Source organism: Erinaceus europaeus, chromosome 6 (genome assembly GCF_950295315.1).
Source record: "Erinaceus europaeus chromosome 6, mEriEur2.1, whole genome shotgun sequence".
Classification (NCBI taxonomy): domain Eukaryota; kingdom Metazoa; phylum Chordata; class Mammalia; order Eulipotyphla; family Erinaceidae; genus Erinaceus; species Erinaceus europaeus.
In genome coordinates this window covers 22,474,243-22,500,244 of record NC_080167.1, presented here as the reverse complement: position 1 = coordinate 22,500,244, position 26,002 = coordinate 22,474,243, and the positions used below count along the sequence as shown (strand labels likewise).

Sequence of the window (26,002 nt, the reverse complement as noted above, 5' to 3'; positions counted from 1 at the left end):
GATCTACTCAAGGACCTGGATTCAATGCCCCGGTTCCTCACCTGCAATGGGAACCCTCACATTGGTGAAGTTAGTGTGCAGGTGTTTATCTTTCTCTCCCCCTCTCTGTCTTCCCCTCTTCTCTCCATTTCTCTCTGTCCTAGCCAACAACAATGGCAACTAATAACTACAACAATAAAACAACAAGGACAGCAAAAGGGAATAAAAAATATTTTTTCAAAGAGACAAATCCTGTTGTTTATTTATATATTTATTTTCCTTATTGGGGATAAACAGTATAATATAATTATTTGTACATGTATAATTTTTCTCAGTTTTTCACATAACAATTCAACCCCCTCTAGGTCCTGCTCTGCCACCATGTTCCAGGAACTAAAACATTCCCCCAGCTTCTTTTACTTTGATATCTTTTTTACTTTGAGTCTTTTACTTTGATGCAGTACATCAAACCCAGTCCAACTGCTTATTTGTGTTTCCTTATTTTTTAACTTCTTTTTATTTTTTTATGAGTGATTTAGTAATGACCAACATGATGGAATAAATTAGGTGCTCATTCTCATCTTTTTATTCTCAACATGAGAAAGTGGACTGTAGTCCATATGTCATTAAACATGAATGGTAGAGGGAAGAATAGAGAGATACATAGTGATTATGCAAAGGAATTTAATGCCTGGGGTTCTGAAGTGTGTTACTTCCATGAGATATGGCTATAATAACAAAATTTATTATGAATGTTATACTAGGGATTTTATTCCAAATATGTTTTGCCTGATATTTATTCTTATTATCAATACACAACAAAAAGGTAAAAATAACTGAGGTTTGGTGGAGGTGCACCTGGTTGAGTCCACATGTTATGATATTCAAGGACCTGGATTCAAGCCTCCAGTCTCCACCTGCAGGGCAAAAGCTTCACAAGTGATGAGGCAGGATTGCAGGTATCTCTCTGTCTCTGTCCCTCTCTGCCCCTTTTCCTTGATTTATTGCAGTCTCTGGCCAATAAATAAATAAAGATAATACCAAAATTTTAAAAATTAAAGATAAAAATAACCTCCTAGACCCTGGACTCTCAACAGCTAAAGTATATTGGCTTAAAAGAGGGGTTGCAGGATGGGAGTAGACCAAAGGATACTGTTAGAGGGACATTGGTACTTTGAAATGTGTGTGGTATAGTAGAATATTTTGAAGAGGAATCTAATATCACTCCTAAAACGTAGATTCTTGAGGCCAAACTGGTGCAGGGGAAATTACACGCTTTACACTTTATCTCCCAAAGACACACATCTAATGGACAAGTGCAGACTCAAACCAGATATACACTGAAATGTAGTGGGGAAATGCAAATTTCTGTATTCCCAACAGTAGTGATCACTCACAATTACAAAGGACACTGGAAACTCCACCACACAAGAATCTGTGCCAATCTTCTGTCATTGAATAGGTAGAAGTGTCTTAAATTCCAATGTCACATGAAAGGTTAGAACAAAGCTATCACTGTCCCCAGAACAAGAGGGAAAATATATATATTTGGGGGATGTCTTCATGAGAACAGGGTCTGAACACTTTTTTTTCCTCCATGGTTATTGCTGGGGCTCAGTGCTTGCACTACAAATCCACTTCTCAGTCACTCATCTGTTGTTGGGCACCTGGGTTGCTTCCAGGTTTTAGCTATTATGAACTGTGCTGCTATGAACATAGCAGTACACACCTCTTTTTGGTTGGGTGTTATGGAGTCCTTGGGGTATAACCCCAGGAGAGGAATTACTGGATCATATGGAAGGTCCATGTCTAGCCTTCTGAGAGTTTTCCAAATTGCTCTCCACAGAGGCTGTACCAATTTACATTCCCACCAGCAATGTAAAAGGGTTCCTCTGTCCCCACATCCTCTCCAGCATTTGTTGCTGCTGTCCTTTTTGATGTATGCCATTCTTACAGGAGTGAGGTGGTATCTTAGTGTTGTCTTAATTTGCATTTCTCTGACAATCAGTGACCTAGAGCAGTTTTTCATATGTTTGTTAGCCTTTTGGATCTCCTCTGTAGTGAATGTTTTGTTCATATCCTCTGCCCATTTTTGGTTGGAGTCATTTGCTTTTTTGGTGCTAAGTTTGCTGAGCTCTTTATATATTTTGGTGATCAATTTCTTGTCTGATGTAGGGCATGTGAAGATCTTCTCCCATTCTGTGAGGGGTCTCTCTGTTTGTTTAATAGTTTCTTTGGATGTGCAGAAGCTTTTCAATTTGATGTAGTCCGATTGGTTTGTTTCTGCTTTAGTCTTCCTTGCAGTTGGGTTTGATTCATCAAAGATATCCTTGAGGTGTAGGTGGGAAAGTGTTTTACCAATTTTTTCCTCTAAGTATTTGATTGTTTCTGGACTGACATCTAGGTCTTTGATCAATTTGGAGTTGATTTTTGTTTCTGGTGAGATAAAGTGATTCCATCTCATTCTTCTGCATGTTACAACCCAGTTTTCCGAGCACCATTTATTGAAGAGAGCCTCCTTTTTCCATTTAATGCTTTGGGTCCATTTAATCCTTTGGTATATATACACAATGGAATACTATGCAGCTATCAAGAACAATGAACCCACCTTCTCTGACCCATCTTGGACAGAGCTAGAAGGAATTATGTTAAGTGAGCTAAGTCAGAAAGATAAAGATGAGTATGAGATGATCCCACTCATCAACAGAAGTTGACTAAGAAGATCTGAAAGGGAAACTAAAAGCAGGACCTGACCAAATTGTAAGTAGGGCACCAAAGTAAAAGCCCTGTGGTGAGGGGTAGACATGCAGCTTCCTGGGCCAGAGGGGGGCGGGAGTGGGTGGGAGAGATGGGTCACAGTCTTTTGGTGGTGGGAATGGTGTTTATGTACACTCCTAGCAAAATGTAGACATATAAATCACTAGTTAATTAATTTGAGGGGGAAAAATCAATTGTATGTCTCAAAGTTTTTCAAACACAAACTGAAACTTTTTAATATATAGGCTGTGTATTTGATATGCGGACTCTCTCAAAAGCCTAGAGCAAGTAGATTAGAAGCATCCAATAGCACAGCTATATACAAGATACTGGGTACTGTACAGCAAACCCTAACAAAAGGACTTTTCAAAGTTAACCCAATTAACAAATAATGTGATGATAACATTATCTATCGATTGTCTTTTTGAACCCTAAGACAGCAGGAACCTCACATCTCCAATATAGAGCCCCTTCTTCCCCCAGTCCTGGAACCCTTGGATAGGGCCCACTTTCCCGTATGCTTCTCCCAATCCATATCAAATAAGATTGCATCCGCCGATCACAACCTAACCAACGCAACGATTGCCACCTCAACATGCTTCACCTCAGACTGTGTCCAGAGACTTCACGTGTGGAATGACAACCCTTCAGCTTCATTACTCGGGTGAGACCTTTCCTTTTATAGAACACTCTAATTTCATCTCAGGTGGTTCACTTTCTAACAAAGTCCCAAAATCTAGATATACACCAGTTTCTGTGAGAGAGAGAGCTTATGTTCACACGTATTCATACACTACAGCAAAATATATACCTGAAAGCAGAAGTACACTACAGTTTGCAGTGAGTACCCCCCTAACACTTCCTCTCCACTATTCCAAGCTTTGAGTCCATGATTGCTCAACAATTTGTTTGGCTTTGTATGTTAACTCTCTTTTCAATCACCAGGTTCCAGATGCCATCAGGATGCTAGCCAGGCTTCCCTGGATTGAAGACCCCACCAATGTGTCCTGGAGCTCAGCTTCCCCAGAGACACACCCTACTAGGGAAAGAGAGAGGCAGACTGGGAGTATGGACTGACCAGTCAACACCCATGTTCAGCAGGGAAGCAATTACAGAAGCCAGACCTCCTACCTTCTGCAACCCTCAATGACCCTGGGTCCATGCTCCCAGAGAGATAGAGAATGGGAAAGCTATCAGGATAGGGGGTGGGATATGGAGATTGGGTGTTGGGAATTGTGTGGAGTTGTACCCCTCCTACCCTATGGTTTTGTTAATTAATCCTTTCTTAAATTAAAAAAAATTTTTAATCCACTTCTCCTGTGGTCATTTTTTAAATTTTTTTTTTATAGAACAGAGAGAAATTCATAGTGGAGGGGAAGATACAGAGGGAAATATGGACACCTGAATACCATCTTCACTACTTGTAAAACAACCTCCTGCAGGTGGAGAGCCAGGGATTAGAATCTTCCATGCAGGTCCATGCACTATATATTATGCGTGCTTAACCTGGTGCACCACCTCTGGGACTCTGAAAGCTTTTTAAGGTGGAAGAAAAGAGGCAGAGAGAGTAAAAGAGACTACAGCTCCAAAGCTTCCTTTAATTTAAGGTCTGGACTTCATCATGGGTTACATACAGGCCAAAGCAGGGCACTCTGCAAGAGGATGGAGTTGGGAAGGATGCACAGAACAAGAGATGAGCTTGTGATCATGGGGCAAGTTCTTGTCTCACTTCCTCATGAGCATGGACCACTATGGAAAGTATTACTACTTGTATATGAACTACAGTAATAATCAGCCTCATCCTCAGGCTGCAGCCCAGAGATTGACAGGGAGGCAGTGTTGCCTGACTTGGAGCCAGAGAAGCGATCAGGGATCCCTGAGGCCCGGTTACTGACATCATAAATCAGCAGTTTGGGATGCTTGTCTGGCTCCTGTTGGTACCAGGAGACAGCATTATAACCTCCAACGTCACTGCTGGTTCCTGCACAGGAGATGGTGACAGTCTTTCCCTGAGCTCCAGACACTGAGGATGGTTGAGTCAGGGTTGACTGGGCCCAGGATCCTGAAAAGAGAACAAATGCACAGTATGAGGTCAGTGCTGGGTCTGGGTGAAGCTGAGGAGGAGACAAGGTTGAGCTCAAATGTCCTGTAGACTCCCTCCCTGCAAACCTCACCTGTGCCCTGAGTGAGGAGGCTGAAGAGAAGCACATTCCAGGCCATGATGCAAACTGTTAAGACTGTTAACTTCTGACACACGCTAGCCCTGGTCTCCTCACAGACTCTCTTATCCTGTCTCCCAGCCTCTGAAGAGGGAGGCACCTCTATGCAAATCTGCTTCCTCTATCTGCTTCTGCTCACCCTCTTCTAACAGCCCCTTTGTTCTAGACTATTCTGCTCTCTGGTCAGGACATTGTAGATGAGGGAGTAAGTCATTGACTAGTATTTTCTGTGGACAAGAACTGAAGTATTCATACCTGTTCCATCAGGAGAAAAAGCTGCTCATCTTCCTCAAGTTAATGAGCTTCTCCGGGTCCTTCTCTATCTCTGTTCTGATGGAGTTGTGTCTGAGACCTTCCCAGAGTGGGGGACACAGTCAGTACCACCTCGTGCTCACCCACCCTCAGGCACTCCCAAGTCTGAAGAAAGTTGGCCACACACAAAGGGGAAACACCTGCTATTTGGTATTCAGTGGTCTGTTTTCCACAGCTGAAGACCTTCTCCACCATCTTTTTCCTTCTGAAGTTATCTTCAGCACCCAATTAAATGACCAACCAGTCACTCCATGAACATTTAGTCCACACCTCCAGGAGCTTCATGCACTGATTGTGCAATGGAATTTATTTAGTCAACATGGCTCAGAAACTAGAACGCAGGCTTGGCTGCTAGTAAGGTCTATCCCACTCTGCCCTTTTCTTTTACTGGTTTTTAAATTTTTTATTATCTTTATTTACTTATAAAAGATAGTCATACTTTGAAAGGAGATAGAGTGATAGAGAGAAAGAGAGACAGACAGATACCTGCAGCCCTGCTTCACCACTTGTGAAGATTTCCCCCTTCAGGTGGGGACCAGGGCCTTGAACCTGCATCCTATCACGCTGTGCCATGTACGGTCAACCAGGTGCACCACCACCTGGCCCTCACTGTTCTGTCCTTTTCAATGTAGCAAATGACATTCCTTTCTCAACTCTGATTCTCAACATAAGCAATGAAAACAAAAAAAAAATGTTAGGTATTGTACATTTCTACTGGGAGATGATTGGCAGAAGGACTGTGCAAGTTCAATAAAGAGATATTAATAAGCATGAAGCTGGGGGCCAAGCAGTAGTGAAAGTGAACCCAGTTAAACACACATCATACTTGAGCACAAGGATCTGCTCAAGAGCCTGGGTTCAAGGCCCCAGTTCCTCACCTGCAAAGGGGGATCCTCACAAGTGATGAAGTAAGTGTGCAGGTGTCTTTCTTTCTCTCTCATACTCTACCTTCCCCTCCTCCTTCAGTTTCTCTCTGTCCTATCAAATAAAATGGAAAAAATAGTTGCCAGAAGCAGTGGATTCATGGTGCCAGCACCGAGCCCAGCAATAACCCTGGGGGCAAAAAAAAAATGGATAGAAGATATGAAGCCCACCCAGCCTATGGATTTATGTCCAAGTGCTTTGAGATGACAAAAATACTTGAGAATGAGACTACTTTATCATGTATACAACTTAGATCCTAGACCTGGTCCCCAAGGCACTGAGGGAACGTTGGTGCTATATAATGTCTCTCTCTTTCTCTGAAATACTGACCTGGAGCACTGGAGCCCTCCCACATGACAGAAAAACAAACAAGGACAGAAAAATCATAGCTGTTTGGAGTCCAACATTGATGTCATTTTATTATACACCAGCTACATAACTTTAGTTATTGATGAAACAAATGGTGAGTGGGCACTTGCTGTGGTCAAGCTTTCCTTCTTCCTGGTAAAGAAGGTATGATTCTTACCTTGCTACTTAGGGTCATGATGTTCTTTACAGAGACGTATTGTAAGGCTATAAGTGAAGAGTGTTGGAAATGTGTTAGAAAGCAACCTACAAGACAGTGATTTTCTGTCCTTTGTAGCTATCTCAGATGAAGATTGCTGTGCAGATGTCCCTCAGGCTAGTGCCAGTTCCTGTGAGAGTTGGAACATTCTTGGAGCACCTGTTCCGCCATGTTGTCCCCTCAGGCTAGTGCCAGTTCCCGCGAGAGTTAATATGATATTCTCAAAGTGCCCTTCCCAACCAATCCTGTCCCAGCTCCTCACTCCTGATTTTTGCGCTATAAAGCCCTTCTTCTTCTGCCCCTCTCTCTCTTCCCCACTCTCTTGTCCGCTTTTCACTTCAGTGATTAGATGTAGGGAAGGTTGCTGTGCGAGGCAGCCATTTTGGCTAGCTCCATGTGGCCTGAATAGCTGCGCTCTCATCAACTCTGAGGTGCCCTAGCAAATAAAGAATTGTGTTCCCTCTCTGCTCCAGATCTCCTCTCTCTCCTCTGCGTCACAGCCGACAGAGGATTCTATTAAAAGTTCTAGAGTGTAACTCTCTTTTTGCCAAGAAAGAGTTTGCTTCTGACCTACTTCATGAGAATACAGCCATTTCAGATTTCAGAGAAACTTGAAAAGTAGCAAGTGCATTAAGTATCCCGGTTCAAGCCACCAGCTCCCCACCTACGGGGGTCGCTTCACAGGCAGTGAAGCAGGTCTACAGGTGTCTATCTGTCTTTCTATCTTTCTCCCCCTCCTATCTCCATTTCTCCCTGTCCTATCTAACAACAATGACAAATAATAACTACAACAATAAAACAAAAAGGACAATAAAAGAGAATAAATAAATATTTTTTTTAAAATTCATCCTGTTATTTATGTATTTATTTTCCTTATTGGGGATGAACAGTCAACAGTAAAATATAATTATCTGTACATGTGTAATATTTCTCAGTTTTCCACATAACAATTCAACCCACTCTAGGACCTGCGCTGCGACCATGTTCCAGGACCTCAAACATCCCCTCAACCTCAGAATCTTTTCCTTTGGTGCAATACACCAAACCCAGTCCAACTTCTGCTTTGTTTTTCTTATTTTTCAACTTCTTTTTATTTTTTATGAGTGATTTCATAATAACCAACATGATGGAACAAATGAGGTACTCGTTCTTATTTTCTTATTCACAACATGAGAAAGCGGACTGTAGTCAATATGTCATTAATCATGAATGGTAGAGGGAAGATAACAGAGATTACTTTATTGGGGCCAGACAGTTGTGGACCTGGTTAAAAACACACACTACAGGAGGTTCCCAGAAGATGGCGGACTGAGAAGCTGCTAGTGGCTTGAGCTCTGACCACATCTTCTGGAAACGGTAGGATTGTCTGCCTTTAGTAGGCCAGTCAATAAGGGGGTCCTAGCGGCGACACCAAGGAGGTTCTGAAAACCCAGGTTTAATTGACAGCATCTTCATAAACCAGACCTCAGCAAGTGTTCTTCTCTATTTCTCTCCCCCTCCCTCCATCTCTCTCTGTCATGCCTCTACCGTTAGATAAAATAAATAAATAAACACTGAATGTGAGTAGATAACTAATGGAAATGTGTTACCTGGCATGAGATATGGCTATATTAACAAAATTTATTATGAATGATATGCTAGGAATTTTATTCCACAAATATGTTTTGCCTGATATTTATTCTTATTGTCAATACACAACAATAAGGTAAAAATTATTGGGGTTGGGTTGAGGTGCACCTGGTTGAGCCCACATGTTATGATGTGCAAGGACCTGGATTCAAGACTCCAGTCTCCACCTGCAGGGAAAAAGCTTCACAAGTGGTGAAGCAGGGCTACAGGTATCTCTCTGTCTCTTTCTATCTCTCTCCCCCTTCCACTTGATTATTGCTATATCTAGCCAATAAATAAATAAAGATGATAGCAAAATCTAAAAAATTTAAACATAAAAATAACCAGCTAGACCCTGGATCTCAACAGCTAAAGCAGATTGGTTTAAAAGAGGGGTTGCAGGATGGGAGTAGGCCTAAGGATGTTGTTAGAGGGATATTCGTACTTTGAAATGGGTGTGCTGTAGTAAGATATTTTGAAGAGGAGTCTAATATCACTCCTAAAACATAGATTCTTGGGGCCAAACTGGTGCAGGGGAAATTACACGCTCTACACTTTATTTCCAAAGGACACACATCTAATGGACAAGTGCAGACTCAAACCAGATATATACCGAAAAGTAGTGGGGAAATGCAAATTTCTGTATTCCCAACAGCAGTGATCACTCACAACTGCAAAGGACACTGGAAATTCCTCTGCACAGGAATCTTTGCCTTTCTTCTGTCATTGAATAGGTAGGGGTTTCTTAAATTCTAATGTCACACCAAAGGATAGAAAAAAAGCTATCACTGTCACCAGAATAGGAGGAAAAATATTGGGGGGGATATCTTCATGAGAACAGGGTCAGAACAACAATGTTTCTATTGCAGGCTTATTGCTGGGGCTCGGTGCTTGCACTATGAATCCACTTCTCCTGTGGCCATTCTATTTATTTAGATTTTTTTATAAAACAGAGAAATTGATATGGGAGGGGAAAATAGAGAGGGAAAGATGGACACCTGCAGACCTTCTGCACTACTTGTAAAGCAACCTCCTGCAGGTGGAGAGCCAGGGACTATAATCTTAAGTGCAGGTCCTTGCACTTTGTACTATGGTGTGCTTAACCTGGTGCACCAACTCTGTGACCCTGAAAGCTTTTTAAGGTGGAGGAAAAGAGGCAGAGAGAGTAAAAGAGACTACAGCTCCAAAGCTTCCTTCAGTTTAAGGGCTGGACTTGAACATGGGTTACATATAGGCCAAAGCTGGGCACTCTGCAAGTGGATAGGTTGGGAAGGACTCACAGCAAGAAAGGAGTTTTTGAGCATGGGGTAAGTTCTTGTCTCACTTCCTCATGAACGTGCGCCACAGTGGAAAGTGCTACTACTAGTATATGAACTACAGTAATAATCAGCCTCATCCTCGGGCTGCAGCCCAGAGATGGTCATGGAGGCAATGTTGCCTGACTTGGAGCCAGAGAAGCGATCAAGGACCCCTGAGGCCCAGTAACTGACATAATAAATCAGGAGTTTGGGATGCTTGTCTGGCTCCTGTTGGTACCAGGAGACATAGTCATAAATTCCAATGTCATTGCTGGTTCACGAACAGGAGATGGTGACAGTCTTTCCCTGAACTCCAGACACTGAGGACGGTTGAGTCAGGGATGACTGGGCCCAGGATCCTGAAAAGAGAACAAATGCAAAATATGAGGTCAGTGCTGGGTCTGGGTGAAGCTGAGGAGGAGACAAGGTTAAGTTCAAGCATCCCTTAGGATTCCTCCCTGCAAGCCTCACCTGTGCCCTGAGTGAGGAGGCTGAAGAGAAGCACATTCCAGGCCATGATGCAAACTGTTAAGACTGTTACCTTCTAACACACGCTAGCCCTGGTCTCCTCACAGACTCTCTTATCCTGTCTCCCAGCCTGAAGAGGGAGGCACCTCTATGCAAATCTGCTTCCTCTATCTGCTTCTGCTCACCCTCTTCTAACAGCCCCTTGGTTCTAGACTATTGTGCTCTCTGGTCAGGACATTGTAGATGAGGGAGTAAGTCATTGACTAGTATTTTCTGTGGACAAGAACTGAAGTATTCATACCTGTTATATCAAGGAGAAAAAGCTGCTCATCTTCCTCACGTTAATGAGCTTCTCTAGGTCCTTCTCTATCTCTGTTCTGATGGAGCTGTATCTGAGACCTTCCCAGGGTGGGGGTCACAGTCTGCGGCACCACCTCGTGCTCACCCACCCTCAGGCACTCCCAAGTCTGAAGAAAGTTGGCCACACACAAAGGGGAAACACCTGCTATTTGGTATTCGTTGGACTGTTTTCCACAACTGAAGACCTTCTCCACCATCTTTTTCCTTCTGAAGTTAACTTCAGCACACAATTAAATGACCAACCAGTCACTCCATGAACATTTAGTCCACACCTCCAGGAGCTTCATGCACTGATTGTGGAATGAACTTTATTAGATCAACATGGCTCAGAAACTAGAACACAGGCTTTGCTGCTAGTAAGGTCTATCCCACTCTGTCCTTTTCTTTTACTGTTTTTTAAATTTTTTTATTATCTTTATTTACTTATTAAAGATAGTCAGACTTTGAGAGGAGAGAGGGAGTTAGAGAGAAAGAGAGACAGACAGATACCTGCAGCCCTGCTTCACCACTTGTGAAGATTTCCCCCTTCAGGTGGGAACCAGGGCCTTGAACCTGCATCCTATCACACTGTACCATGTACATTCAACCAGGTGCACCCCCACCTGATCCTCACTGTTCTGTCCTATTCAATGTAGCGAATGACATTCCTTTCTCCACTCTGATTGTCAACGTAAGTAATGAAAACCAAAAATATTTTAGGTATTGTACATTTCTACTGGGAGATTTTTGGCAGAAGGACTGTGCAAGTTTAATAACAAGATATTAATAAGCAGGAAGCTGGGGGCCAAGCAGTAGTGCACACAGTTAAACACACATAATAACTGAGCCCAAGGATCTACTCAAGGACCTGGGTTCAATGGCCCGGTTCCTCACCTGCAATGGAAACCCTCACATTGGTGAAGTAAGTGTGCAGGTGTCTGTCTTTCTCTCCCCCTCTGTCTTCCCCTCCTCTCTCCATTTTTCTCTGTCCTAGCCAACAACAATGGCAATTAATAACTACAACAATAAAATAACAAGGACAACAAAAGGGAATAAATAAATATTTTTTAAAGTCAAATCCTGTTGTTTGTTTATTAATTTTCCTTATAGGGAATAAACAGTCAACAGTATAATATAATTATTTGTACATGTATAATACTTCTCAGTTTTCCTCATAACAATTCAACCCCTCTAGGTCCTGCTCTGCCACCATGTTCAAGGAACTAAAACATCCCCCAACCTAGTCTTTTACTTTGATGCAGTACACCAAACCCAGTCCAACTGCTGATTTGTGTTTCCTTATTTTTCAACTTATTTTTATTTTTTATGAGTGATTTAATAATGATCAACATGATGGAACAAATTAGGTGCTCATTCTCATCTTCTTATTCTCAACAGGAGAAAATGGACTGTAGCCAATATGTCATTAAACATGAATTGTAGAGGGAAGAATAGAGAGAACATAGTGATTATGCAAAGGAATTTAATGCCTGGGGTTCTGACCAACCAGGTTTAATCGACAGCATCTTCATAAACCAGACATGAGCAGTGTTCTTGTCTACTCTCTCTATCTCTCTCTCCCTCCCTCCATCTCTCTCTGGCATGCCTTTATCATTAGATAAAATAAATGAATACTCAAAACACTGAATTGGACTAGATGATTCATGGAAGTGTGTTCCCTCGGCATGAGATATGGCTATATTAACAAAATTTATTATGAATGTTATACTAGGGATTTTATTCCACAAATATGTTTTGCCTGATATTTATTCTTATTATCAATACACAACAAAAAGGTAAAAATAACTGGGGTATGGTGGAGGTGCACCTGGTTGAGTCCACATGTTGTGATATTCAAGGACCTGGATTCAAGCCTCCAGTCTCCACCTGCAGGGCAAAAGCTTCACAAGTGGTGAGGCAGAACTGCAGGTATCTCTCTATCTCTCTCCCTCTCTCTCTCCCCCTTCTCCTTGATTTATTGCTGTCTCTGACCAATAAATAAATAAAGATAATACCAAAATTTTAAAAATTAAAGATAAAAATAACCTCCTTGACCCTGGACTCTCAACGGCTAATGTATATTGGTTTAAAAGAGGGGTTGCAGGATAGCAGTACGCCAAAGGATGTTATTAGAGGGACATTGGTACTTTGAAATGGGTGTGGTGTACTAATATAATTTGGAGAGGAGTCTAATAACACTTCTAAACATAGATTCTTGGGGCCAAACTGGTGCAGGGGAAATTACACGCTCTACACTTTATATCTAAAAGACACATATCTAATGGACTAGTGCAAACTCAAACCAGATGTACACTGAAAAGTAGTGGGGAAATGCAAATTTCTGTATTCCCAACAGCAGTGATCACTCACAATTGCAAAGGACACTGGAAACTCCACCACACAGGAATCTGTGCCTCTCTCCTGTCATTGAAAAGGTAGAAGTGTCTCAAACTCTAATGTCACACCAAAGGGTAGAAAAAAGCTATCACTGTGCCCAGAACAGGAGGGAAAATATATATTTGGGGATGTCTTCATGGGAACATGTCTGAACCTTTTTTTTTTTTTTTCCTCCAGAGCTATTGCTAGGGCTCAGTGCTTGCACTAAAAATCTACTTTTCGTGTGGCCATTTCATTTCTTTTTTCTTTTTTATAGAAAAGAGAGAAATTGATAGGGAAGGGAAAGATACAGAGGGAAATATGAACACCTGCAGACCTTCTTCACTACTTGTAAAGCAACCTCCTGCAGGAGGGGAGCCGGGTACTCGAATCTTGTGTGAGGATCCTTACACTATGTACTATGTGTGCTTAACCTGGTGCAACACCTCTGGGCCCCTGAACGCTTTTTAAGATGGAGGAAAAGAGGCAGAGACAGTAAAAGAGACTACTGCTCCAAAGCTTCCTTCAATTTAAGGGCTGCACTTGAACATGGGATACATACAGGCCAAAGCAGGGCACTCTCTCTGCAAGTAGATAGGTTGGGAAGGACTCACACAACAAGAAAGGAGTTTTTGAGCATGGGGCAAGTTCTTGACTCACTTCCTCATGAACATGCACCACTGTGGGAAGTGTTACTGCCTGCATATGAACTACAGTGATAGTCAGCCTCGTCCTCAGGCTGCAACCCAGAGATGGTCAGCGAGGCTGTGTTGCCTGACTTGGAGCCAGAGAAGCGATCAGGGACCCCTGAGGCCCGGTTACTGACATCATAAATCAGCAGTTTGGGACGCCTGTCTGGCTCCTGTTGGTACCAGGAGACATCATTATACCTTCCAATGTCATTGCTGGTTCCTGCACAGGAGATGGTGACAGTCTTTCCCTGAGCTCCAGACACTGAGGACGGTTGAGTCAGGGCTGACTGGGCCCAGGAAACTGAAAAGAGAACAAATGCACAGTATGAGGTCAGTGCTGGGTCTGGGTGAGTCTGAGGAGGAGACAAGGTTGAGCTCAAATGTCCCGTAGACTCCCTGCCTGCAAGCCTCACCTGTGCCCTGAGTGAGGAGGCTGAAGAGAAGCACATTCCAGGCCATGATGCAAACTGTTAGGACTGTTAACTTCTGACACACGCTAGCCCTGGTCTCCTCACAGACTCTCTTATCCTATCTCCCAGCCTCTGAAGAGGGAGGCACCTCTATGCAAATCTGCTTCCTCTATCTGCTTCTGCTCACCCTCTTCTACCAGACCCTTGGTTCTAGACTATTGTGCTCTCTGGTCAGGACATTGTAGATGAGGGAGTAAGTCATTGACTAGTATTTTCTGTGGACAAGAACTGAATTACTCATACCTGTTTGATCAAGGAGAAAAAGCTGCTCATCTTCCTCACGTTAATGAGCTTCTCCGGGCCCTTCTCTATCTCTGTTCTGATGGAGCTGTATCTGAGGCTTTCCCAGGGTGGGGGGCACAGTCTGCAGCACCACCTAGTGCTCACCCACCCTCAGGCGCTCCCAAGTCTGAAGAAAGTCGGCCACACACAAAGGGGAAACACCTGCTATTTGGTATTCAGTGGTCTGTTTTCCACAGCGGAAGACCTTCTCCACCATCTTTTTCCTTCTGAAGTTATCTTCAGCACACAATTAAATGACCAACCAGTCACTCCATGAACATTTAGTCCACACCACCAGGAGCTTCATGCACTGATAATGCAATGGACTTTATTAGATCAACATGGCTCAGAAACTAGAACGCAGGTCTGGCTGCTAGTAAGGTTTATCCCACTCTGCCCTTTTCTTTTACTGTTTTTTAAATTTTTTATTATCTTTATTTACTTATTAAAGATAGTCAGAAATTGAGAGGAGAGAGGGAGATAAAGAGACAGGGAGACAGACAGATTCCCGCAGCCCTGCTTCACCACTTGTGAAGATTTCTCCCTTCAGGTGGGGACCAGGGCCTTGAACCTGCATCCTACGTGCATCACAATGTGCAATGTACGTTCAACCAGGTGCACCAGCACCTGGCCCTCACCATTCTGTCCTTTTCAATGTAGCAAATGACATTCCTTGCTCAACTCTGATTCTCAACATGAGCAATGAAGACAAAAAAATATCTATGTTGGGTATTGTTCATTACTAATGGGAGATGGTGGACAGAAGGACTGTGCAAGTTTAATAATGAGATATTAATAAGCAGGAAGATGGGGGTCAAGTAGTGCTGCACCCAGTTAAACACACGCCATACTTGAGTACAAGGATCTGCTCAAGAACCTGGGTTCGAGGCCCCGGTTCCTCGCCTGCAAGGTGGGACGCTCACAAGTGGTGAAGTAAGTGTGTAGGTGTCTTTCTTTCTCTCTCCCACTCTACCTTCCCATCCTCTCTCATTTTCTCTGTCCTATCAAATAAAATGAAAAAAAAATAGTTGCCAGAAACAGTGGATTCATAGTGCCAGCACCGAGCCCAGCAATAACCCTAGTGGAAAAAAAAAAAAAAAGGTGGTAGAAGATTAGAAGATATGAAGCCCACCCAGGCTATGCATTTATGTCCAAGTGCTTTGAGAAGACAAAAATACTTGAATGAGAATGAGACTACTTTATCATGTATACAACTTAGATTCTAGACCTGGTCCCCAAGGCACTGAGGGAACTTTGGTGCTATAATGTCTCTTTCTCTCAAAAAATTGACCCAGAGCAGTGGAGCCCTCGCACATGACAAACAAACAATGACAGAAAAATCATAGCCATTGGAGTCCAACAGTGATGTCATCTGATTATACACCAGCTACATAACTTTAGTTATTTATGAAACAAATGTTGAGTGGGCACTTGCTGTGGTCATGCTGTCCTTCTTCCTGGAAAAGAAGGTACGGTTCCCACCCTGCTATTTAGGGTCATGATGTTCTTTACAGAGACGCATTGTAAGGCTATAAGGGAAGAGTGCTGGAAATGTGTTAGAAAGCAACCTACAAGACAGTGATCTTTCTGTCCTTTGTAACTACCTAAGATGAGGATTCTATTAAAAGTTCTAGAGTGTAACTCTCTTTTTGCCAAGAAAGCGTTTGCTTCTGACCTACTTCATGAGAATGCAGCCATTTCAGATTTCAGAGAAACTTGAAAAGCAGCGAGTGCCACCTTCTCCCAATACTTAGAACTTGAAAACTAAGTGAGAATCTGCTGTGCTTTCTTCCTGGAAAGGACAAAGTGAAGATTCATATCCTTGTGAGTTGGGCAATAGCGCGGTGGGTTAAGCACAGGTGGCGCAAAGCACAAGGAACGACGTTAAGGATACATAGTGGTTATGCAAAGGACTTTCATGCCTGAGCTTCTGAAAACCCTGGTTTAATCGACAGCATCTTCATAAACCAGACCTGAGCAGTGTTCTTGTCTGTTCTCTCTCTCTCTCTCTCCCAACCTCCATCTCTCTCTGTCATGCCTCTATCATTAGATAAAATAAATAAAATATTCAAAACACTGAATGTGAGTAGGTGTAATGGAATTGTGTTACCTTTGCATGAGATATGGCTATATTCAAAAAATTTATTATGAATGTTATACTAGGGATTTTATTCCACAAATATGTTTTGCCTGATATTTATTCTTATTATCAATACACAACAATAAGGTAAAAATAAATGAGGTTGGGTTGAGGTGCACCTGGTTGAGCCCACATGTTATGATGTGCAAGGACCTGGATTTAAGCCCCCTGTCCCCAACTGCAGGGTGAAAGCTTCACCAGTGATGAAGCAGGGCTGCAGGTATCTCTCTGTCTCTCTCCCTCTCTCTCTCCCTTTCCCCTTGATTTATTGATGTCTCTAGCCAATAAATAAATAAATATAATACCAAAATTAAAATAAATAAAGATAGAAATAACCTCCTAGACCCTGGAATCTCAACAGCTAAAGTAGATTGCTTTAGAAGATGGTTTGCAGGATGGGAGTAGGCCAAAGGATGTTGTTACAGGGACATTGGTACTTTGAAATGGGTGTGGTGAAGTAAGATATTTTGAAGAGGAGTCTAATATCACTTGTAAAACATAGATTCTTGAGGCCAAACTGGTGCAGGGGAAATTACATGCTCTACACTTTACCTCCAAAGGACACTCATTTAGTCGACAAGTGCAGACTCAAACCAGATATACACTGAAAATTAGTGGGGGAAATAGAAATTTCTGTATTCCCAACAGCAGTGATCACTCACAATTGCAAAGACACTGGAAACACCACTACACAGGAACCTGTGCTTCTCTTCTGTCATTGAATAGGTAGAAGTGACTTAAATTCCAATGTCACTCCAAAGGGTAGAACAAAGCTATCACTGTCCTCAGAATATGAGAGAACATATATATTTTAGGGATGTCTTGATGAGAACTTTTTTTTTTAAGATTAAGGCAAAAAGGCAGAAAGAATGAAAGAATTACAGCACCAAATCTTCCTTCAACTTAAAAAACGGACTAGAATATGGGTTGTGTAACCCACAGCAAAGTGGGCACTATCCAAGAGACCTATTTTTACCACCCTGGGATATCTTTATGGGAATAGAGAAGAACTGAGTAAGACATGAGCCTCGGAAGACATATATGCATGAGCACCTTTAGATGGGATTGGGACGCAGTCACAGAGCAAGAACGGAGCTTGTGAGCATGGGGCAAGTACTTGTCTCACTTCCTCATGAACATGCACCACTGTGGAAAGTGTAACTGCCTGCATATGAACTACAGTGATAGTCAGCCTCGTCCTCAGGCTGCAGCCCAGAGATGGAAAGCGAGGCTGTGTTGCCTGACTTGGAGCCAGAGAAGCGATCAGGGATCCCTGAGGCCCGGTTACTGACATCATAAATCAGGAGTTTGGGATGCTTGTCTGGCTCCATTTGGTACCAAGAGACTCCATTATAGTTTCCAATATCACTGCTGGTTCCTGCACAGGAGATGGTGATAGTTTTGCCCTGAGCTCCAGATACTGAGGATGGTTGAGTCAGGTCTGCCTGGGCCCAGGAACCTGTAAAAAGAATAAACATGGGAGTCGGGCTGTAGCTCAGCGGGTTAAGTGCAGCTGGCACAAAGCACAAGGACTGGCATAAGGATCCTGGTTCAAGCCCTGGCTCCCCACCTGCAGGGGAGTCACTTCACAGGTGGTGAAGCAGGTCTGCAGGTGTCTATCTTTCTCTCCTCCTCTCTGTCTTCCCCTCCTCTCTCCATTTCTCTCTGTCCTATCCAACAGCGACGACATCAGTAACTACAACAATAAAACAACAAGGGCAACAAAAGGGAATAAATAAATAAATAAATAAATATAAAATGAAATTTAAAAAAAAGAAGAAAAAACACACTCTGTTGATGTCAGTACTGGGTCATACTCTGTATGAGTATGTGATATCCCTTCATATGAGTTTCTTGAAGGTGAAACATCTTCCTTATAGTCCTCACCTGAGCCCTGAGTCAGGAGGCCAAAGAAGAGCAGATTCCAGGACATGGTGCAAACTGCAAAGACAGTTATTTTCCAGCATACCCCAACTAGGCCTGCTTCTCTCTTATCCTCTCTTCCCCCTCTGAAGAGGGAGGGACCTCTATGTAAATCTGCTTCCTCTACCTGCTTCTGTTCACCCTCCTCTGACCTACTCCCTTGATTCTAGATGATTCTCCTCCCTGGTCAGGGTAGTAAACCTGAGTGGTTGAACCCATTGACTAGTATTTTCTGTGGACAGCAACTGGATTATTCATACCTGTTGTATAAGAGTAAAAGAACGCCTCATTTCCCTCATGTCAATGAACTCCTGCTGGTCCCTATTTGTTTGTTTCTCTTTTTGATTATTTTTATTCATAAAATGGAAACACCGACAAAACCATAGGATAAGAGGGGTACATTTCCACACAATGCCCACACCCAGAACTCCATATCCCATCCCCTCCCTTGATAGCTTTCCTATTCTTTATGCCTCTGAGAGTATGGACCCAGGATCATTGTGGGCTGCAGAAGGTGGAAAATCTGGCTTCTGTAATTGCTTCCCTTCTTCTTCTTCTTCTTCTTCTTCTTCTTCTTCTTCTTCTTCTTCTTCTTCTTCTTCTTCTTCTTCTTCTTCTTCTTCTTCTTTTTCTTTCTTTCTTTCTTTCTTTCTTTTTCTTCTTCTTCTTTCTTTTTCTTCTTCTTCTTCTTCTTCTTCTTCTTCTTCTTCTTCTTCTTCTTCTTCTTCTTCTTCTTCTTCTAGCGTTTGCCCACTGAACATGGACGTTGGCACGTCGATCCATACCCACAGCCTATCTCTCTCTTTCCCTCATGGGGCGGGGGCCAAGACACATGGTGGGGTCATTTGCCCAAGGAAGTCAGCTTGGCATCATCTGGAAACTGGTGGCTGAAAAAAAGAGTTCAAATATAAAGGAGAACAAACTGTTGACTGATGATGAACCTAAAGGCAAGAATATTGCAGATGAAGATTTGGGGTCTCCATTTTGGAAAAAGCTAGTAGGTCTATTTTAGGTACATTTCAAAGAGCCTGTGACTTTACTAATGTTTGCCTGCACCTGACATCTAATATGCAGGTGGACCCAGGTTATTATTGTCTGGGGATATGTTGTCCTACTTGGAAAAAGGACTAGAAACCTGCATCAGGGGAGAGAGTAGCTCCCAAATATGGGAAAAGTATATAAATATTGTTAACGATAAACCCCATTGATTTGATCTGGGGCCCATAGTCAGCACAGGAGTCTATGTGACCTCTGCATCCCTGCAGGTCTGAGCTCACATTCTGTGGTCACAGCTAGGAACATTCCAAGCTGCAGTAATTTCAGGACCTATCTTCCTGACAGTAGTAGTAGGTAGAGTGTGTTGTCCAACCTCTCTTTGGAGAATGGAACATTCCCTACCCTTGTTTATTCACATTGAGGGCCAGGTCCTATAGGGGCCCACAAAGGGGTCCATTATGTTGTTCCTGATGGAGATGACTGGTGTTTCTGTTTTGATGGAACTGTTGTCTGTGACCTTCCCAGGGATGAGGACACAGTCTGCAGCACCATCTAGTGGTCACTCACCACTCTCAAATGCTCCCAACTCAAGAACGCCTTCTGCACACAAAGGGGGAAACACCTGCTAGATGGTAACTGGCGGTCTGTTCTCCACAGCTGCAGACCTTTCCTGCTAATCTTTGTCCTCTCAACATCAAATTACAGGACAATAAGCCACTCGCTGGTCATTTAACCCACACAAACTGATGATCAGACTATGATAAGCCCAACTGGATTCTGACATAAGTTGTCCTACTTCTAATTCTGAACATCATAAAAGAATACTAAAAATATTTTGTGCATCGAACATTATGATGTGCAAGGGAGAGGATTACAGAAGAACTGTGCAAGTGTTAGTTTGACATATGAAATCTCTATATGAACAATTTAAACCTGGGGGTATGGATTGATCTGCAAATGCCTAGGTCCAGCAGAGAAGCAATTACAAAAGCCAGAAGAATTTAGGTCCATACACTCAGGGGGTAAATGATAATGGAAGAAAACCAAAGGGCTCTGTATTCCCCATTCCACTAGGATCCAAAGAGTTTGTCATCAGGAATCTTGTCTTTATTCCTTTTTTTAATATTTTATTTACTCCCTTTTGTTGCCCTTGTTGTTTTCCATTGTTGTAGTTGTTATTGTTGTTATTGTGGGATAGAGAAATGGAAAGAAGAGGGGAAGACAGAGAGGGGGAGAGAAAGATAGACACCTGCAGACCTGATTCACCGCCTGTGAAGCGACTCCCCTGCAGGTGGGGAGCCGGGGGCTCGAACCGGGACCCTTCCGCCGGCTCTTGCGTTTTGCGCCACACTTAACCCGATGCGCTACCGCCCGACTCCCTTTTCTTTTTCTTTTTTTTTTTTTTTTTTTTTTACCAACAATGAAATGGAATTGAATCTGGAAAACACCAGAGGAAGCCAAACTCTGTCTTATCTGAAGAGAGGAAAAAAAGGAAAGACACCCACAAATAGTAATAGGTGCATGGGTGGCTTAAAAGAAGCAATTGCAGGATTATTGCAAAAAAATGGGAAGAAAAAATACATATATACATAGATATAGATAGGTAGTTATAAAATCAGTACATGTTGGTGACTTTTGGCAGTTTCCAATGGAAGAGATTGGATGCAGAACTCTGGTGGTAGGAACCATATGGAATTATATTCCTATTATTTTATAACCTTGTAAATCAATATTAAGTTAATAACAAAAAACAGTTTATTATAAACATTATACTATTATGGTCCAGGAGGAGGAGCAGTGATAAAGCTTTGGGCCCTCAAGCACAAGGTCACAAGTTCAATCCCCAGCAGCACATGTGCCAGAGTAATGTCTGGTTCTTTCTCTCTCCTCCTATCTTTCTCATAAATAAATAAATAAAATCTTTTTTTAAATAAAGCACTATACTATCCATTGTAAAGGGATATTATTCCATTTATTTATGCTTTCTGGTCAAAACACAAAGATATTTTGCTTGATACTTATTTTTATTATCAAGACTTGAAATCAAGATAAAAATAACCTCCCAAACCATAGGATCTGAGCAGCACAAAAGATGGGTTGAGAAGTGGGTTGCCAAAGGATGTTGTTAGAGGGATGTTGGTACTTTTGTGATGGGTGTGGTGTAGTAATGTATTGTGAAGAAGTGTATGTAATATCACTTCTAAAAAGTATATTCTTAGGGCAAACTGGTGCACTAGGTAGAGCACATAAGTTACCATGCCTGAGAAATCAGGTTCAAGTCTCTGGTCTCCACCTGTAGGAATCAAGTGTCACAAGTAGTTTATATGTGCTTTTAGGCGTCTCTCTCTCTCTTTCTCTGTCTCTCTCTCTCTCTCTCCTAAATTATTTTATTATCTTTATATATTTATTGGACAGAGACAGTCAGAAATTGAGAGGAGGAGGAAAGCTAGAAAGGGAGAGAGAGAGAGAGAGAGAGACCTGTAGACCTGCTTTACCACTCACAAAGCTTTCCCCTGCAGGTGGGGAGTGGGGGCTAAAACCTGGGTACTTGTGCACTGTAGCATGTGTGCTCAACCAGGTGCACCACCACCCAGTCTCTCTCTCTCCTCTCTCTCTCTCGCTCTCGCTCTCTCTCTCTTTTCTCTCTTTCTCTCTCGTCTCTCTTTCTCTCCTTATCTCTATCTGAAAGGAAAAAGAATGCCAGGTGTAGCAATACTTAGCTATCTAGTGGAGAGACTCCAGCAGTAACTGAGCTGGTAAAAAATAAATAACAGCATATTTATTCTTGAAACAAAATGTAGTAAAATGCGAAACAAATGAAATGTTTAGAAAGAAGGAAAGTGAATCACTGAGTGTAGGTGCTCTCATGTGGTGGAGGTTAGGGGAAGAGTACCAGGAGATAGGAAGTCAGTTGAATGTGGGTTACTGTAGTGATAGATTAACAATTAAGAAATATGCTAATATCAAAGGCAGGCTTTAAATTGGTAAATTCTATAGTATGGAAATACATTTCAATAAACCACTACAGAGTTTTACAAAAGAAACATATCAGGTGGGATGATAGCATCATGGTTATGCAAAAAGATTTTCATGGCATGCAGCGGTGTACTCAGTTAAGCTAGAGCACATCACCATGTACAGGGACCTTGGTTCAAGCCCTGAAACATACCTGCAGGAGGAATGCATCACTATCTATGAAGCAGGTCTGCAGGTGTCTATCTCTCTCCCTCTCTCTCCTCTACCCCTCTCAATTTCTATCTGTCGTATCAAATGCAATTTAAAAAAAAAGCCCAGGAAGTCAGGCGGTAGTGCAGCGGGTTAAGCGCATGTGGCGCAAGGACCGGTGGAAGGATACTGGTTCAAGCCCCCAGCTCCCCAACTGCGGGGGAATCACTTCACAAGAGGTGAAGCAGGTCTGCAGGTGTCTCTCTTTCTCTCCCCCTCTCTGTCTTCCCCTCCTCTCTCCACTTCTCTCTGTCCTATCTAACAATGACGACATCAATAACAACAACAATAACTACAACAATAAAAGAAAAATGCCCATCAGAAGCAGTAGATTCCTAGTGCCAGCACTAAGCCCTAACTATAACCCTGGTGCCAATAAAAGTAATTAATTAACGAACTAATTCATTTCATGTCTGAGATTCTGAGATTCGATGGCCAGCACCACCATAAACCAGAGCTGATCGGTGATCTGGTTTCTCTCTCTTTCTCACTCTCTCTCTCTCTCCCTCTCTCTACCTATCTCTCTATCTCTATCTCTTCTTAAAAAGAAAAAAAAGCAAACACCACTGTGTTTTTATAATCTTCTAACCCACTATTAACCACAAATATAAAATTGAAAAAGGAAAAAAGGGGGGGGGGGTGACTGGGGACTGGGTGATGGCCTACTTGGCTGAGCACACAAGTTATAGTGCACAAGGTTCTGGGTGAGATCCCAGGTCCCCACCTGCAGGGAGGAAGCTTCACAAGTGGTGAGGCAGTGCTGCAGGTATGTGTGAGGATCCCTCACCCTCTGTATCTCCCCAACTCATCACAATTTCTCTCTATAAAAAAAATTATGGTGCAAAGCACAAGGACTGGTATAAGGATCCCGGTTCGAACCCCGGCTCCCCACCTGCAGGGGAGTCGCTTCACAGGAGGTGAAGCAGGTCTGCAGGTGTCTATCTTTCTCTCCTCCTCTCTGTCTTCCCCTCCTCTCTCCATTTCTCTCTGTCCTATCCAACAACGACAACAACAATAATAACTACAACAATAAAACAACAAGGGCAACAAAAGGGAATAAATAAATAAAATAAAAATTTTAAAAAAATTACTGTTTTAAAAACACACATATAAAAACTAAAGTAGAAAAATAAGGAAACATGTTCTTTGCTGGGCAGCATTTACCTGTAAAGAGAAGCAGTTAATGCAGGGTCACATGACCCACCGCCTGGACAGAAGCCGTGTTCCTCAGTTTCTATTATTGAGATACAGGGGGAAATTAATATCCAGCAGCTTTCATAATAGAAAAAGAGCCTGTCATTTCTGTGGTCATCTACAAGAGAATGTGGTTTTCCCTTCACTGAGGAAAGGGAAGCTGAGTAAGAGATTTATTATACCCAAGGCCATAACACATGAAACCTTCTTGTACAGGACTAAGAAGCATCATCTCGGAACTAGGTATCTGTGGTGTCTAGGCAGATTTTGATTCTACCCTGCCCCACCACCATAAACTTCGGCCATTATAAGAAGTGTAAAGTTAGATAGTATAAACAGTAATCATCAGCCTTCAACTTGGACTAGAGGAGAGAGCAGGTCAAGGAAGCTGTGTCAGCTAAACTGGAGCCAGAGTAGTAATCAAGGATTTCTGTGCAAGGGTATTAACATCATAAATCAGATATTTGGGAGTGTGGAGGAAATGTACCTGGTCAGGGCTTCCTGCCTGGGCAAGCAGGTGCCTAGGTAGATAGCCAGATAGTAAGCATGTTCTGTGGCCTTGTGACCAGTCCTGATGCTGCACATGAATGTAGTCCTGGCCTCCTGGCAAGAGTTCTCTTTTCTCTCTCTCTCTCTCTCTCTCTCTCTCTCTCTCTACATATATATATATATATATATATATATATATATATATATATATATATGATAGTGTTTTTTAATTTTTAATTTTGCATAGAGACAAAGAGAACATGCGTTGGAATAGGGAGATAGAGAGGAAATGAGGGGCCAGGTGGTAGCATTCCTTGTTGAGAGCACATGTTAGAACGAGCAAGGACCCAGGTTCCAGCCCCCTAACCCCACCTGCAGGAGGAAAGCTTCACAAGTGTTGAAGTAGGGCTGCAGGTGTCTCTCTGTCTCTCTTCTTCTGTATATTTCCCTTCCTTCTAAATTTCTGATTGTCTCTATCTAATAAATAAATGTAATAAAAAATTGGGAGGCTGTATGGTGGCACACCTGGTTGAGCACATATATTACAATTCAAAAGAACCCAGGTTCACCCACCCCACCCTGGTCCCCACCTGCAGGGGGAAAGCTTTGCAAGTGGTGAAGCAGGGCTGCAAGTGTCCCTCTGTCTCTCTCCCTGTTTATCTCCCCCATCCACAAAATTTCTGGCTGCCTCAATCAAATAAATAAAAATAATAATAATAAAGATTTTTTATTTATTTATTTAAGCAAGGAGACATTAACAAAATCATAGGATGGGGGGTACAACTCCACACAATTCTTGTCACCCAATCTCCATATCCCATCCTCTCTCCAATAACTTTCCCATTCTCTATCCCTCTGGGAGCATGGATCCAGGGTCGTTGTGGGTTGCAGAAGGTGGGAGGTCTGGCTTCTGTAATTGCTTCCCCGCTGAACATGGGTATTGACTGGTTGATCCGTAGTACTCCCAGTCTGCCTCTCTCTTTCCCTAGTAGAGTTAGTCTCTGGGGAAGCGGAGCTCCAGGACGCATTGGTGGGGTCTTCAGTCCAGAGAAACCTGGCTGGCATCCTTATGGCATCTGGAACCTGGTGACTGAAGTCTCTGGACACTGTCTGAAGTGAAGCATGCTGGGGCGGCACACGTTGCGTTGAGATTTAAAAAAAAAGAGAGAGAGAGAGAGAGAGAGAGAGAAGAAATGAGAAAGAAAACTGAAACACTGTTTCACCACTCAGGAAGCTTCCCCCTACAGTTGGATCTGGGGCTTGAACTTATAACCTTGAATACTGTAATGTGTTCACTGTACCAACTATGCCACCACATAGATTCTCCCCCACTATATATAAAGAAGCAGGTATGAGCCCCCTGAGGACTTTGGAGAATTTAACTGTCTTTGGAGACCTCTAGAGAACATTGTAGATCTTAGAGCTGTGTCAATGCAGTTGAGGTGCTGACCCATGGAGAGGCTATTGTCCTGGGAGGTGAGCAGAGCACTGGACCCAGGGAGAGCTGTAGAACTATGGGGAGGGGCTAACCTCAGGGACAGGGAACTACGTTGCCTGACTCTTGTCCAGAATAAAGATATGGCTCTGCCTTGCTGCCTCATGTCACATTTCAGTTCCCACTTCCCCTGAGCCTCCTGCTGGTAATGGATAAAGCCCATGCACTATAGGCAGGCAGATCCTGGTTTTGATGGAACCAGGAGAAATAAGTATAAATCTCCGTGTCAGTGATGCTCCCCTCACAGGAGA

General features: G+C 42.7%; 2 gene segments (V, D, J or C); both read right to left on the bottom strand.

The window, feature by feature from the left end:
• LOC103118591 (immunoglobulin lambda-1 light chain-like) overlaps positions 1–14,029 on the bottom strand; it is a 397,547-nt gene extending 383,518 nt beyond the window's left edge. The window contains 2 exon segments of the V gene segment in view: positions 13,535–13,838; positions 13,951–14,029. Of these exon segments, the coding sequence occupies positions 13,535–13,838; positions 13,951–13,996 (350 nt within the window).
• Positions 1–26,002, bottom strand: part of LOC103118610 (immunoglobulin lambda variable 8-61-like) — a 583,882-nt gene that overhangs the window by 378,419 nt on the left and 179,461 nt on the right.